The 16,716-nt window shown below is 42.7% G+C and overlaps 1 protein-coding gene across 1 annotated transcript in view; it reads left to right on the forward strand.

Moving 5' to 3' along the window:
* The window catches only part of LOC115091949 (high affinity choline transporter 1-like), a 56,815-nt gene that overhangs the window by 21,050 nt on the left and 19,049 nt on the right, over positions 1-16,716 (forward strand). Inside the window, exons 5-7 of the mRNA XM_029602334.1 lie at positions 1,193-1,336; positions 4,471-4,624; positions 6,416-6,633. Of these exons, the coding sequence (XP_029458194.1) occupies positions 1,193-1,336; positions 4,471-4,624; positions 6,416-6,633 (516 nt within the window). The remainder of the gene's footprint in view (positions 1-1,192; positions 1,337-4,470; positions 4,625-6,415; positions 6,634-16,716) is intronic.

Genomic DNA, 16,716 nt, shown 5'->3' on the forward strand with positions numbered 1-16,716 from the left:
CACCTTTATGCATTTATCCACAGGTGCCTATAAAACCTGTGTAACGCCTGTGATGCTTGAACTCAGATAACAGTTCCATAGGCCATATCTCACACTTCTGTTTAGTGGGACTCTGAAGCTATTCCATTAGATTTCTTCTCCAGGGTTTCCTGCGCGGGGGGACAGATTCCTTTCAAGACCCCGGCATTGCTCTTTACTTTTCCCATAATGAAGTCTCTTGCACACAGCACTGATAACCTCTGCAGTAGAGAATAATGAAGTCTCTACTCAATAAGACACATGAAAGTTGTTTGGTGGTTTCCAACATTTCTCTTTTACTGATAATAGGCAATGATAAGTCTTTACAGCTGTGTACTTCATTTGTATCATGATGCAAATGCTTTTAGTAAGTTTGTGACTTCGTACAGTCTTTCTTGAGTTCAGATGTTTCTCTTATTGAATTAGTTCTTTTAGTTACTTGATTTCTTCCCTCTCATTGGATTCTGGGCAAAGCTTTAATGCTTCCCTCCCATGGTAGTTTGAAGTATCAAAGATGTACTTTAAAATATTTAGACTTTTATCTCCTACCTCCTCCTGTAGTATCAAGGGTGATACCTTTTTTTCCTTCTCCTTATCTTCAGTAGATATTCAGGGGCCTCTCCTTCTCTCCCTTCTCTCCTTTCTCCTCACAGGATGGCTGGAAGTCATCCTCTCCTTGGATCTTGGTGATTTCAGATTCCTCTTGCTGGAAGCGAACCTCTCCCATTGAATTGAAGAGCAAAATTAAGTAAGCTTTACGGAGTCCAAACTCAAATAAGTAATAGGTGGCATGAAAGGTTGAAAAGAAACTGTAACCCAAAATAAAAGTCTCCATGGAGCTTAAAGTTAAGACTTAGACAAATGAGAGCACAGCTTAGGACATGCTGCCTCCTTGAAGGCAAAAAAGATCCACGAGTGTAAAATGGTGATCTCCCTAGAAAAAACAGAGGGGACACTATCAGTGCTAGCTATCACATGGGGAAGCTGCAACCCACCAAACTACCAAGCTGTCTCTCCCCATATACATTCCTTATCCAGTATTAGTAGGGGACTAACAGGATCCCTAAATCTATGTATGGATAAAGACAATTCTTAGAATGTAACCTGCTTTTTAATGGTTTAAATGTCTATTGTTATTAACTCATTAATGTAAAAATGACTGTTTTAAATACAGTGGATATGTGTACCATTTGCCCTATTGAATCCAGCATCTGAAAACATTGGTTATACAGCTTTTAATGAAGTCCATCAAGCCTCTTGGATTGGTAAAATAGAAGCAGAATACATTGGAAGATGGCTGGATGACTTTGCTTATCTGGTAAGATTCTTCTCTCTTCCCCGTCTACTGTAATAATCTACTGATTGCTGGGATGGGTCAGAGATAGACAACCCTTGCAGAGGGTGTGAGTACCATGCATGGCAAAGAGAGATTTTAACTTTTGAATAATAATTGGCTTCTGGTATTCTACATTCTATTTAAGCCAAAGGATCTAGCCCACAGTTACAGCTTTGAATGGAGATGTGTAAAGAAATTTATTTTATTTATTTATTTATTTATTTATTTATTTAAACGCTTTTATATACCGACAACCGTTTGCACATCGTGTCGGTTTACATATAACTTAAAACCAGGGTATATATAGGCATAGCCTTTACATAGAACAAAGAACAAGTAAATACAGTAGTAAAACAAAAAACTAGACAAATTGGAGGAGGGAATCAACAGGGAGCAACATAGGTTGGGATGGGGTGGGAACAACAATGAGGGGGTGGGGTTATATACAAGGATTCATAAATACGTACATTGTTGTTTCAGGTGATTGTTCGAGGGAGAGAAGACGGGAAAACAAGGGGGGCTGGAAAAATACAATGGCTATATGTGGGTCACAGAGGGAGAGGGATTAACTATCGAGGGTGAAGGGGGGTAGGCTTGAAGGAATTGAAATGTCCTCAATAACAAAATGTGGTGTATTTAAAATTCTGGAATTCATTGGCGGAGGATGTGGTAAAAGCTGTTAGTGTAGCTGGGTTTAAAAAAAGGTTTGGACAAGTTCTTGGAAGAAAAGTCCATAAACCTTTAGTAAGGTGAACTTGGGGAAATCCACTGCTTGTCCCTGGGATAAGCAGAATGAAATCTAGCGACCTTTTGGGATCCTGCCAGGTACTTGTGACCTGGATTGGCCACTGTTGGAAACAGGATGCTGGGCTTAATGAACTTCTGGTCTGACCCAGTATGGCAAATCTTTTCTTATCCTTTCTGGATATTTGCCTATGTTTGTTTATTTTTTATTTTTACCTTGCATGGTCATATGAAAGATACAGGACAATTCATATAGAGACAATAATGAAAATCCTTAGGGAGCTTTCAGCCTCCCCAACAATGGGCCTGTAAGATCAGAGTTTTGCTTTGAACATGCAGGATGGCGGGGGAACACAGGTATTCTTGTACCCATTTATTTGGCATCCACTGTGGAAAAACAGGTGCAGATTTCAAAATGTGCTCCCCTGATCTCTCCCCTCCCCTTTTATTCATACAGGTAAAAGTGCTTTTCGTGGAGAGGAGACAATATTCACATCGCATTTTTACCTGGGTAAATGCGAATTTACCCATGCAAAAAATATTTCATTATTGTCCGCATTGTTTTTAATGTGTTGCGGTCTGCATTTATGCATGCAAGAGTAGCTCTTTTGAGGGTAATCTTATAACCAGCCCTCGTAGGGTTAAGTCTGTGGGCACTTTCTATTTGCAGACTTTAGCTTGGATTTTCAGTTTTCTGTGCATAAGCTCGCTTTGAAAATCTGCAGGCTGCCTTGTTTTCCTTACCTGCTTCTCTTGATCTCCCTGTCACTGCGTTCCTGCTTCCTCCAGCACTCATCCTTCCATGCCGAGAGCTGCTCTAAAGCGAGGGAGCTTGTGCTGGTCAGAACTGACCAGCGCCTGAAATACCCGCAGACATAATCAGACAGACTCATGTTCTCCATATTTGGGTGTCGACAACTGGATACAAATTCTGGTTTGCAGATTAAGAGGGCAATTTTCAAAACCTATTTTTACGAGTAGCTAGCGATTTATCCATGGAAGCGAGAGGCCTTTGAAAACTGAGCCCCCCCCTCCCCCCCCGTATGCGGGTAAAATTTCAAGCGTAGCGCCACTACGGGGGCCGATGCATTACAGTGCGCTCAGCATCCTTTTGCCTAACCCGCTGACAGCTGCCTCTCCTGGGCGCCCGCTGCCGAGGAGGCGCTGGGAGTGCGTAATTTTACCTGCGGTGAAAGGAGGCGTTCCTGGGGGCGGGGCTGAGGCGGGGTTTGAAAATACACGTGAAAGAATGAGTGTAACTTTACTCCCAAAAAAAAAAAAAATCTGCGCAGAAAGCAGGTGCAAGTATTTATTGTTTTCCAACATTAGCATTCTTTTCCAGATTAAATTCATCAATATTCCATTTCTATTTTTTTTTTTTTTTTTACAGTGTTTTGGACCAGAATCTATCACAGAGTTTGTGTGTCTTTATCTATGGAAACAAAAATAGTTGCTGAAAAGAAGTGCTATAGAGCGCACCCCGAATTTTCTGTAATTGCCCATCTCATACCAAAAGAGGCATTAAATCCTTGAGAGTTTATGTTTTCTGCGATCTGATTTATGTGGGAGACACAAGGTCTGTTTGTGTAACACCTATTATTCTAACGTTCTGCTGCCCGTTAGGCGAATAAAAATAAAACTGCTAATAATGCTAAAAGTAATTAGAGAACCAATAATTCAGTCAGACTTTCTGGTTTCCCAGTTACTGGCAATGATGTAAAATAATAGTTTATTCCAATTACAATTTATAGAGACGACAGCTTGATGACAAATGTAGGTAAATTTAGAATTTTCTCTTATTTGCTATTACTTTGGATCTTAGAAGTTATATTTAACAGTAAGATTATCTAAATTACCCTGCAAATAATGCTTTAGGACCTAATTTCAATTAGCTGATGCTGGTCAGACCAGAATTCTGTAGATCAAATAGAGCAGGGAGCTCCTCAGTTGATTTGCCTACATCCAGGCTTGCTCCTTGTAGGATGATGGTGAGGATGAGGATGATTCCCCATGTTCTTCGCACCTTTTGCACTTTGCATCCCTGCCACGTGCACGCTGGAATCAGTCTCTGAAAATGTACACAGGTTAGGACTGTTGTGGCTTCACAGCAGATGTTTCCCCAGCTGTTTTGGGAGAACAGCCTTGCAGTGACTGTGCACTGGCAAAATTGCAGTTTCGTACAAGACTTGTTGATCTTTGCTCTTTTGCTAGTCATCACATAGTAGTCTTCCATCTTTGTCCATAACAGTTAGGATGACTTGCGTTCTATTTGGTCTGTATATATATATCTATCTAAGACTTTGGCCTAAGCGATAAGTGCAGTGCACAATACAGCAAAACCAAATTCAATGCCACAATTCTTATTTTTCCAGAGTCTTAACAGCATTGCCTGGCAAACATACATCCAAAGACTTCTTGCTGCCTCTTCGACTCGGCAGGCGAGAATCACTTCCTGTATGGCAGGGGTTCTGAGCGTTGTCATGGCCATCCCGTCTGTTCTGATTGGCGCAGCAGCAGCATCCACAGGTATCTCTAACTGCATGGGTTTTGTTGCTGTTATTTGTTGCTAAAAGTAAGAATTAAACAATTTCAAGTTTGCGGGAACACTTACCACTCATATAATAGGACCCTTTTGGATGGAAATCTTTAATTAGAGTTTTTATTTATTTATTTATTTATTATTTTTATATACCGACATTTGATCTCAATCGAGATACCACAGCGGTTTTTGAACTTTCCATCCCCGTGCACTGTGGTACCTGCAGTTCTGCCAATTTGATATACCGTACAAGCTGCACTACAAATACCATCATGCATCAGCCAGGGCTGGGTTTAAGATTATGGCGCCCATGGGCAGAGGATAGGGAATGGGAGAATTTTGCCCATGAATATCCAAAGCAGCGGGGGGCGTCCTAGATTTTTGGTACCTTCAGAACTTGGTGCCCTGGGCCAGATCATATTCCTGACTTACTGAGTCAGATTTCCAAGAAATATGTTCTCGGACTCATGGCGGACAGTATATTGAAATCCTCAGCTCAGAGTGTAGCAACGATAAAAAAAAAAAATAAGCAAAGACAATGTTTGGAATTATTCAGAAAGGAATAAAGAATACAACTGAGGATGTCGTCATGCCTCTGTATAAAACCATGGAGCGACCATATCTTGAGTACAGTTAAATAACCAATAGAAAATGTAAAACACATTTAATAAAGTACTTTTTTCAGTCAACACCCAAGCTTTGGGATCTGTTGCAGGATTGCTGAGTTTTAAAAGGGTTTGGGACGGGTCCATTACCAGTTATTAGCCAGGTAGATTTGGGGTTCACCCCTTCTTATTTCTGGGGGTGAGGAGCACAGAATGGATCTCCCCATTAGGATTTGCCGGATACTTCCAAGTGACCTGGAAGGGCCACTGTTGGCAAAAGGATGCTGGGCTTGATGGACCATTGGACTGACTCAGCATGATGCCTCTTATGTTCTTAATGCAAACAAAATGCATGGGTTGACTAACTGGAGCTATCTGGCAGGTAATGGGTCAAAGGCAAGAGAGAAATGACTGTCATTGTGGTCAGTAAAATTCCAAGTTTGTGTTACAGTTTTGCATTTGTTACCTAGGGGTACATTTTCAGTAGGGTGCTGCACTGCAAAGTTATGCATACGTTTTAAGCTGGCACAGAACAAGGCACAATTTTCAAACACAAAGTATCCGTGTACATGGAGTTTGAAAATCAGGTTGTTCTGCAGGTGAAGATATATGCATTCAGTTAGGAAAAGCAAAATGGAGGTGTCAAGTCAGGCGCATTAGCAATATGTGTACCCTTTGAAAATGTAAGGTAGAACTGAATATCTAATACATACTTCCCACCCCCCACAAACAGGTCGATTTAATAAAAGGTGCGGGAGAGCCGGTGCTTCGTGTTGAGCGCCCGCTCTCCCGACGCACACCCAGGCACCTTTCTTGGGCGCGCAATTCTGTATGTAAATTAGGCTGGGCGCTAATAAAGAGGTGCTAGGGACAATAGCGCGTCCCTAGCACCTCCTTATTAGCAGAAGCAGCGGCTGTCAGCGAGTCCGACAACCGACACTTAATTTTGCCGGCGTATCGCTATGATATTAAGTTGGAGGATGTACAGAAAAGCAGTTTTTTCTGCTTTTCTGTACACTTTTCACGGTGCTTTCTAAGTTAATTTCATGTAAAGAAAAGCCATTCTCGCTTACCTGCCCACAAGACGGGAAGTTGACACTTGGCACGCCCTTAGTGCCGAAAGCTCATGCCAAACCTCCTTTAGCTTCCCTTTCTCTTCTCCCGTTTTTACAGATTGGAATCAGACAAGTTATGGTTCTTCAACCCCTGCTGAAAGAGGAGAGTCGAGCATGGTCTTGCCCATTGTCCTGCAGTACCTCTGTCCCACCTATGTGTCCATCACTGGCTTAGGGGCCATTGCTGCCGCTGTCATGTCTTCTGCAGATTCATCCCTGCTGTCGGCCAGCTCCATGTTTGCTCACAACATCTACAAAAAGATTCTAAGGAAAAAGGTGAGGGATTGTGTCTTTTCTTGTTTTCAGCCAACCAGGCCTAAACCTGGGGCAACTGCCCCCTGTTTCTACTGTGCTAGCTGCACAGCCAGGATTCTGTGGTACAGGCTGTAAAATGAATTAAATCTATGTAAACCTGATTAGGACCCCCTCCGATTTTTTAGAATATGTTTTGGAAAGGGCCATGATGGAACGGTAACATAATTTCAAGGACAAATGGGTATTTCTTTTTCTTGGCATACTTCATTTGTTTGCTAAACTCTCTTCTAAGGCAGTTGCCCGTCAGCTAGCACTTTTGATCTCCAGTTTGTTATCCCGTGTCCTCCACATGATACGTTGGTGTGTGGGTCCAAAGATAACACTAGTTCTTGAGTGGCCACAGTGTGTCACTGCCCTACAGTAAAAATGCAGCTGGCTTCTTCAAAAACAACTATTTAAGGAAAAAAAAAAGGGCTACTCTGCATTCTACAGCATGTGAGCTACACTTATCTAGTGCCAGAACATGCTCGGTCATCAGTCTGGAACGTTTTTCCTCTCACTTCCTTTTCTTCGTTGAGGTAGGAGTGGAAGGTGGAGGCTGCTGCTGACCCGGACCTGGTATCCTTTTTCTGGAAATTACCAGCGCCGTTAATGTTTATGAAAAGAGCGTTGCACACATCCTTAGGGTATGAGATCTGTCCAGCAAACCTACTCCTAGTTCTTTAATCATAAGAATAGAAGTGAGGCTTCTTTCACAAGAATAAGACGAAAACTAAGTGCGCCTATATTGGACACATGGTAACAGACACAAAAAGAAGCTTCTACTCACAAGTTTCAAACCTGTGCTAATTCAGCCCCTTTTTAGGACCAGAATAAGACTGCCTTCTTAAGGGCCACAAAGAGATTAAAGCCTAGTAAGGGCAATCCGGAATATGCTTGAGACTTTTAGCCATTACATGGGAATATTTGGGGTTTCCTGCTCCTATTGCCAGTCTGTGACTGTGAGTCATACTGGAAGCTGCATGGTCATGGATTTGATGGAGCCCATCTTTCAGAACAGTCCGTGGTACACCATTTGCATGCATAAGTGGGCCCGCACAGATATATGCTAGCATTTTATAAACTGGGTGGCGGGAGCTGCATAATATATAAAATGCCGTGTAATTCTGTCCTGAAGGTATGCGCACACGTTTATTTGCAATGCAGGAACATATATACTTGCTCTACCTATGTTACAAAAATACACGTGTGTTTTTTACATGTGTAGTAATTGTAACAATTCATGTGTAATAATGCAGAATTAAACACAAAGGTAGGTAATTTATAAAGTATGCATGTACACTGTTATATTTGGTGCATCTGACAAAGTGGACTCTGTCCTTGAAAGCTCATGCTTCAATAAATTGGTTAGTCTATAACTCTTGTGAAGATTTGATGTCCTTCAGAGTGAGGAAACTCACACAAAGATGAGATTTGTACAATGTTCTCTCAACCTAGCTATCAAGCTATCAAATCTTCACAAGAGTGCACTGTTCTGTTCGTACGTCTCACTCTGCATGTAAAAGTGGCCCCAAAGCCCTACACTAATACCTAAACCTCAGCTCGAGTTACTAGGTAGGCCTCCTATAGTAGCATAAATAGCTGCTTACTATGGTGCCACCTCCAAGAGACTCTCTCTCTCTCTCCTTGTCTCCCCCCCCAGGCCCTTCCCCAGTCAAAAAATGCCCAAAATGGAACTTGTGAAAAAATCACAAATTGCATTATGGGCATATCGCACAGTATAATGCAATTGAAAAAGGTGTAGTTATTTTCGGCATTAAAACAGTGCAATATCATGCATTATGGCTTCGCGAAACCAGCCCACTTTTACAGAATTCCCGCCCCCAATCCCTCCCCTTTAAAAAATTTGCATCGCACTATGTGTTATGGCGTTTTCACATGTGTTAAGGCGTTTTCTATATGCGAACACACCTTAACACATGCGATAACGCCATTACACGATTTGATAAATGACCCTGTTAAGACGGTAACTTTCAAACCAGCGCACAGGCACACTCTGGGACGTGTACGTTGGCACGCACCTAGATTAAGTGGCCAATTTATTACTTGAACGCACCTATGAGCACATATTATAAAGTAGCCAGGTTGCATGCACATGTGCAACAACCTTTAAGTGGCTTTCCGTGTAGGTACGCAAATCCCAAATCTACTGCATAAGTCAGGGTATTTTATAATGGATGCACATCCACGCCATTGTCAGTTTCACCAGTTCATCCACCACTTTGCCCAGTTAACAGCTAGGTCCTCCAAACCCCCGAGTTACCCCAGACCCTTTAAACCTGGCAGAAATGTCTGGTTTTCAATTTATTTTTAACCTTACACCTTCTCCCTAGCAGAAGTAAACTTACACTTAGTGGACCAGGGTGCACGTAAGGGTGTGTTAGCATTTTTGTGCCCATCTCTTGGCCATGCCCCAAAATGCCAAGGCCCCATCCAGACCAAGAACATAGCACAACCCTTTCTGAAATCGAGTGAGATGTGTGTGCAGCAGGAGGTACGCGTGCGTCTGGGCGGCTTTTAAAATTCGGTCAGCACGCAGAAGCCTGACTTGTGCGCGCATCCCCTAATTTAGGCATGTGCCGGGCTTTTAAAATTCACCTTTTTAGAGGGTAATTTGATAAATGCGCATTCGAGTAAAGTGTGTACATAGATTTTATGGGCAGACTTTACCTCAGAATTTCAAAGTAAACGTATGCACATAAATTTGGTTTGAAAACGCACAGGAACTGGACTGGTATCCACCCAGAATAACTCACCACAAAGTTATCACCTGCTCTTCAGCGCAGTAACTTGCACAGCTTAACATATGTTCATGCTTTTAAAAATGAAAGAGTACGAGCTTACGTTCCAACTCCAGCCCAGCTCTGCATCCTGGAATGTCTCCCCCCCCCCCCCCCCCCAATTCATGCTAACGTTACACGTAAACCGAGTTACGAGTGCACTTTTAAGTGAACCGAGCCCGGGCTATTCTATAACAGCAATTCCATGCATAAAACACGATAAATGGCTTTGAACATCAGGCCCCGAAAGGTAAGTACATGCCTGTTGTTTAACTTGTGTTTCTTATTTTTACTTCTTCCTCTATTTCCCCTTTTTGTTTCAGGAACTCAGTCTAATCAGTAATCCTTCTCTGTACATTTTGCAAGTTCTCAGTATCTGTTAGTTATCTAAATGCATTGTGCAGTCCCGCCCAGAGATGTGGGCGTTGTTTCTTTTTTAGCCAGATAACTTTTAAACCCAACTGGCTAGCTTTAAATACTGTATCTCTGTTTAGGTTTAAAATTATTCAGCCACCTGTGGCCGGATAATTTAAGGCTTAACCAACTCTATTCAAAAAAGGAATACAACTGGTTAAGTGGCGACGGTCTTAAAAAAAAAAAAAGAGGCATGCGGGCCTGTCAGCCTAATTCCCAGCCCCGCCCCCCAGCTCAATATAGGAAAAAAGTGCCCAGCCAGCTGAGCCCCATCCCCCACACCACTCCAAGGGGCCGCTGCAATACATTGTGCTCAGCCCAGCGCACTGGTTAACCCGAGGTTTGGATGCGTGTCCACAACCCCATATGCAATGAGGGGATTAGCACTTCCAAAATGGCGTGTTCAGCCCCCCACGAAGCTCATAGCGCTCATCACATGTAAATTCATGTTGATGAGGCTATTAGCTATTTCCCCTCAGATGCAAAAAAATAAAAAGTGCACCCAGCATGCACATTTTTACCCTCAAAAATTAACGCCTCCCCGTTAATACTGCTTTTCTGTACTTCCTCTGACTTCATATCGTGGCGATATTAAGTGGGAGGGACACAAAAAAAGAGAACTGGGAGGGACACAAAAAAACCCAAAAAAACCTCTGCCGGCAGACAGGTTAGGAAAAGGGGCGCTCATAAAATCGAGCGTCCATTTTACTAACCCGCTGACAGCCACCTCTCCCGGGCACCCACTGCCGAGGAGGCGCTAGGGGCGCACAAATTCCCCTAGCGCCTCCTTTTTACCACGGCAGCCTATTTGCATATTGCAGCGGGCGCCCCGGAGAGGTCGATCAGCACGCAGCAGGAGAGCGGGCGATCAATCGTGAGCGTCCATTTTTCCACACGCCAATATTGCATCGGCCCCCCCCCCCCCAAGTCTTGTTTAAAAAAGAAAGTTGAACGAGTCATCGCCTGCCTCCCTCTCCCGCCACCCCAGTTAGGCAACCTCTAAAGTCAATTCCCCTCCACTTCCCTCCCTCACCTTAACCCTCCTACCCACCTGGCACCTTCAGAAACTCCTGCCTACAACGGGGTCATGGCGCGCTGCAATCCCAGTAGCTCTGACAGGAAGGCTGGAAGTGTAAGCTATCGGCGCCATTCTCTCTGTGAAAAGGACCCAGTGGGACAGAAGTGACTGAGGATCTCTCCTGTCCCCACTGGATGGAAGGATAGGGAAAGATCTGGGGGAGGTTCAGTTATTAAACGTTAGCAGCGTTGGGATTTATTCAGCTGGGGGAGGGCCCTTAAGAACATAAGAACATGCCATACTGGGTCAGACCATTCCCTTTATCATTTTGGTCGCCCTTCTCTGTACCTTCTCCATCGCAATTATATCTTTTTTGAGATGCGGTGGCCAGAATTGTACACAGTATTCAAGGTGCAGTCTCACCATGGAGCGATACAGAGGCATTATGATATTTTCCGTTTTATTCACCATTCCCTTTCTAATAATTCCCAACATACTGTTTGATTTTTTGACTGCCGCAGCACACTGAACCGACGATTTCAATGTGTTATCCACTATGACGCCTAGATCTCTTTCTTGGGTGGTAGCACCTAATATGGAACCCAACATTGTGTAATTATAGCATGGATTATTTTTCTCTATATGCATCACCTTGCACTTATCCACATTAAATTTCATCTGCCATTTGGATGCCCAATTTTCCAGTCTCACAAGGTCTTCCTGCAATTTATCACGATCTGCTTGTGATTTAACTACTCTGAACAATTTTGTATCATCTGCAAATTTGATTACCTCTCTTGTCATATTTCTTTCCAGATCATTTATAAATATATTGAAAAGCACGGGTCCCAGTACAGATCCCTGAGGCACTCCACTGCCTGAGAAAATTGTCCATTTAATCCTACTCTCTGTTTCCTGCCTTTTAGCCAATTTGTAATCCACAAAAGAACATCACCTCCTATCCTATGACTTTGCGTTCTTTTGGGGTTTGTTTTTTTTTTATATTTGTCCATTTGTTTCTCTCTTTGGTGCTTATTTCATTTCTAATTAATAAAGTGAAATAAACAGAATACAAAATGAGTAACAAAAACACAAACCAAAACAGTGAAATGAAACACCCCTTTTTGCTGTGAGCACCCCTGCCAAGCAGTTGTAAATTCTCACAGGTTCTTAATGTTACCGTCCTGGGTTGTCATTTCAGACTGCTGCAATCTGTCTGCACGCTTAAAAAAAAAAGATTTCTGACTCGGGCACAAATGGGGAAACATTTTCTATTGAATCTGGTCCAAGATTCTGCATCTTGTGATCCTTCTGTCAGATGTCTTCACAGTCCTCGTGGGAGGAACATTGTCTCCATGCTTCGGAGGGTCATGTTATCTGTCGGAGTTTTAGCAAAGGCTATGACCCTTGCAGAAGTGACTTAACTTTTCTGCAGGTTCAGAGAGGAATTCACAGCAAAATGCATTCAGTGTTGGGAAAAGGCCTGGGTTACCGAGAGGTTATAAAATCACAAGAGCTCTGGTGTTTAGGCATTTGAGATACAAGTCAGCAGAAATCTGAGGACACGAGTCTGTTATCCCTCTCTCTAGCAGTGACTTTTCCCATGAGCTTAGAGAAAAAGCAGAGCAGGATGAGGCAGGACCCTCGTGGTCAGCTATGCAGGCTAAGCACCTCCAAAGCTAGGGTTCAAATCCTGCTCGTATTCCTTGTGCCCCTGGGCAAATCACTTCACTTTTTATTGTCTCAAGTGGAAACGTAGACCGTAAGCCCTCTCAGGACAGGGAAATACCAACTGCATCTGAATGTAACTCAACTCGAGCTACCAATGAAAAGGCATGAGCTAAATCCAAAAAATAAATTACAGTGCATCTTACTTTGCAATTAGATAATAATATTGTCCCTTTTGTTTTCTCTCTTTTAGAAGCTTTTATAAAATCCAGGTGTAATAAATGTCCTGCTGGATCATTCACCCCATGTGATCATGCTCCTGAGGTATTACATTTAGGGGGTAATCTTCAAAGCCATATAGATGTATAAAACACAGACCTATGCATGTAATTAGCTTGTTAAAAAATTGCCTGGAGTTTGTTTGCATAAAAAATGTAACTCCTTTTTTAGAAGTGATTACTCTTTCCAGGGCACATCTTCAGGGGCTGCTCCGGCTCGCAAATTACTTTCACGCTGGACTCTTAATCACTGGGAGGATTCTTTTTATGGGGGAAGCTCTCGCTGTGCTGCTCCCAGTGTGTGTGTAGACTGTAGGTGCATCTCATGAGAGGAGAGGCTGTAATGAATAGACAGGACCAGGCTCTGGGTGTTCAATAAAAGTTTACTGGTTGGCAATCATAAATTAAAGTCAATTGTCCAGAAGAGTGAATTTACATCTGACCGATGGTCTAGGATGACCAACTGCCCGGTTTTGGACCGGACAGCCTGGTTTTGCAGCCTGTTGTACAGTGTCCGGTTACAAATGGTAACCGGACACTGTAAAGCCCGGTCGAGCAAAGGGTGGTCTATCCCTGACTACCCTCCAATAGATAGATAGATAATGGATAGAGAAAAGAACAGGTTTAGTGGTATTATAGCTCCCCCGTATGGGAGAATTTAATGGTGGGGTTCTTGCCTATAATATCCCAAGGCAGCATTTTGTAGGTGTGCTTTCTGAGTTGCCCTTTCCCGAGGCAGCAGCCTTTTATACTTGCTCCTCACTTTTGTTTGTTTTCTGGGAGAAGGACCTTTGGGTTTCTTGGAAAGAAACCTGATTATGGAATAGAAGACACATTATCTCTTGCCCTTTTAGTGAATCCAGCTTTTAACCCTTTCTATCCAACCTTCTTTCCTCATTTTGGAAACTGATTTCATTCTTACCATTTATTTGAGTTCTCTTTGGGACCCAGGGACGTCATCCTAAGAGAGAGGAGGAGTTTCTCATTTGAGGAGACTCAATAATCTTCCGGAGGTCACTGAAGGAATGAGTCCTCATTCATTCCTTGGACTTCAGAGAAGACCAGTGGTACCCACCCGGTGTTAACCACTATACTATCACCTGGACAGTGAAGAGAGGAGGGAAGAGATACCCTTCAGTTGTCAACAAGGACAGTGAAGAGTTTGGACAAGGAAGTAAGGAGTACATGGTGTTCATCCTGGACTTACATGTGCTTTGTCTAAATTGGATTAGAGAAATCTGAATCTTAAAATTGGGAGGGAGTTCCAAACTACCTTTACAATTGGCAAGGACCAGGACAGTAGTACAAACCAGAGAAACACCAGAAAAGATGCATTAAGAGTTACAAAGTCACATATTTACTGAAGAGCTAAACCTAGAAATGGATTGGACTGCATGAGAATGTATAGTCATTTTCACTGTGCCATCAACCATTGTCAGTAAAGTTAAGCTGGAAACCACAGTCAAGCTTCCAGAGTGATTATTACTGTTGTACTAAAAGACTGTCTTAACAACGCTCAGAGCCTGAATCTCAAGACTCCCAGATAGGGAGTCTTGAGATTCAGAGAGGGACTTAAGAACTATGTGAGAAATGTAAATTTGTTAAGCCCATTGTAATTAAAGGTGACCCTGGGGCTCCATAGGGAGGTCATTAGCCCAGGCGGAACTCGATTTCATGCATACGTTTATGCACACAAAAGAGAGGCATTCTGAGATGCAGAGCTGGGCTGGAGTTCGGATTTGCACACATACTTTTGACTATAAAAAAAATGCACATAAATTGATATGCATGAGTTATGCAAAGAGCGGGTGTATCTTTCTACGGGTGAGTTTGTGCGCATTATTCCACAGAATTTTCAAACACACTTATGCGCATAATTTCGCTTTGAAAATTGATGCAATTTATGTTTACAGCCGCTGCATAGGTTACCTGAGATGTTACAGAATTGCTCTTCCTAAGCACAGAAAGGATGTGCATTTGTATGAAAGAAATGGGCAATGCAAATAAAAAAAAAAAAAAAAGTAAGGTTCAGCTTGTTTGAAACGAAAATGAAAATCCCCCAAATGTTCAGATTATTTGTTCTGGCAAATAGCACACACTGTTTACCAAGAAACATAGCAACCCATCCACCGCCCTGTGGCCACCTTACCCCCTTCCGCAGTCTCTCCGAGGATGAAAGGGTCAGGACAGTTCCAATTTACAAATGTTGTATTCCCTCATTCATTCATTCTTGGAGAGCCTGCAGATAGGATCAAGGCTTTCAGAGGGCCATGGGGTGGGGGGTGCTGCAGGGGAGTAGCGACTGTTCCTTTTTTCTTTTTTTATTAATTTGGTTCGGCAAATGAACTAAACCAAAATGAACATTATGGGCCGGATTTTCAAAAGGTTTCGCGCGCCGGGCCTATTTTCATAAGGCCCAGTGTCACGCGGAAAGCCCCGGGACGCGTGTAAGTCCCGGGGCTTGTAAAAAGGGGCGGGGAGGGGCGGTCCAGGGGGCGGGGCTGGGTCAGAGGCTCCAGGCACAGCGGCCATTTGCCGTTATGCTGGGAATCGCGCGTCGGCCAGGGCTAAAGTAAGTTTGCAACAAAAGAAAAAAAAGAAAAAGGTAGGGGGGAAAGGGCGGGGTAGGTAGGGGAAGGGATGGTGAGGGGATAGGGAACGGGGAAGGCAGCGCGGCTCAGCAAGCGCAAGGTGCACAATTGTGCACCCCCTTGCTCGCGCCGACCCCTGATTTTATAAAATGCGCGCGCTGCATGTTATAAAATCGCGTGTCCATGTGCGCGCGCTGGGTAGAGCGAGCACATGGACGCGCTTGCGCAAGTTTGAAAATCTATCCCTATGTGAAATGAATCCTGAATAAACAACAACCAATTCGTAATCTTAGGTCAGCTAATAAGGGGCTCTTATCCAGTGGCGTAGCCAGAAATGAATTTTTGGCTGGGCCCAAGGTTAACATGGGTGGGCACTAAAGGTCTGAGCCATGGAATTCAAATTCTTATTGATAAATACTTTCACACACACACACACCTGACAATAGATTTCTAAATAATCTGCTACAGCTGTTATACTTTTAATATTTTAAACTCAATTACTTCAAGCAGCTACCAATGCTAAACCTAATATATAGTTATGAAAGCATTTCAATTATATTTAAAGAGATCTCAAGTGGCAGTATCTCATAACTTACAAAGAACCATATACTAGTCTACTATAAAGACAGATATCTCATCATACATCACAGTATTCTGTGAGATGTTTTAAAACCCTCTGGAATGTTGTACCAAAATATTTCTACTTGAAAAAAGCTCAGAAAGGCAATGTACTTTTAAGATGGAACTAGGTTCAAACTAATTACAAATTCAATGATGAAGGAACCCTCTTTCCTTAAACTTATCAAACGCAGTAATTCATGACCATCATAATAGGCATCATTGTGTGGTAAAGTATACCTTTGTCACTCTGCCTTATGCTTAATCATAGGTCAGTCCATATTTTTAAGTGTTTTTGTTGCTTAATTCACCCCAAATTTCTAGCAATAATCTTGTTACATCAATTCAAGGTTACTTATGTTGAAAATTATGAACCAAACTTATCTGGATAATACGATGTTATTACTTCTTCTTAACCACCATCGACTTTGAGCTTGATGCCACGCCAAGATACGCCATGCTGTGGAATATATTACGCCCTTGAAGAAGGACTCGATGCTAGTCCGAAACATTGTGCAATGTCGGGCATAGAACAGCAATATAGTGAATTCTCATATTGCTGACAATTTGAGGGCATCAAGCTCAAAGTCGATGGTGGTTAAGAAGAAGTAATAACATTGTATTATCCAGATAAGTTTGGTTCATAATTTTCAACAAAAGTAACCTTGAATTGATGT

Source organism: Rhinatrema bivittatum, chromosome 5 (assembly GCF_901001135.1).
Source record: "Rhinatrema bivittatum chromosome 5, aRhiBiv1.1, whole genome shotgun sequence".
NCBI classification, from domain to species: Eukaryota; Metazoa; Chordata; class Amphibia; order Gymnophiona; family Rhinatrematidae; genus Rhinatrema; species Rhinatrema bivittatum.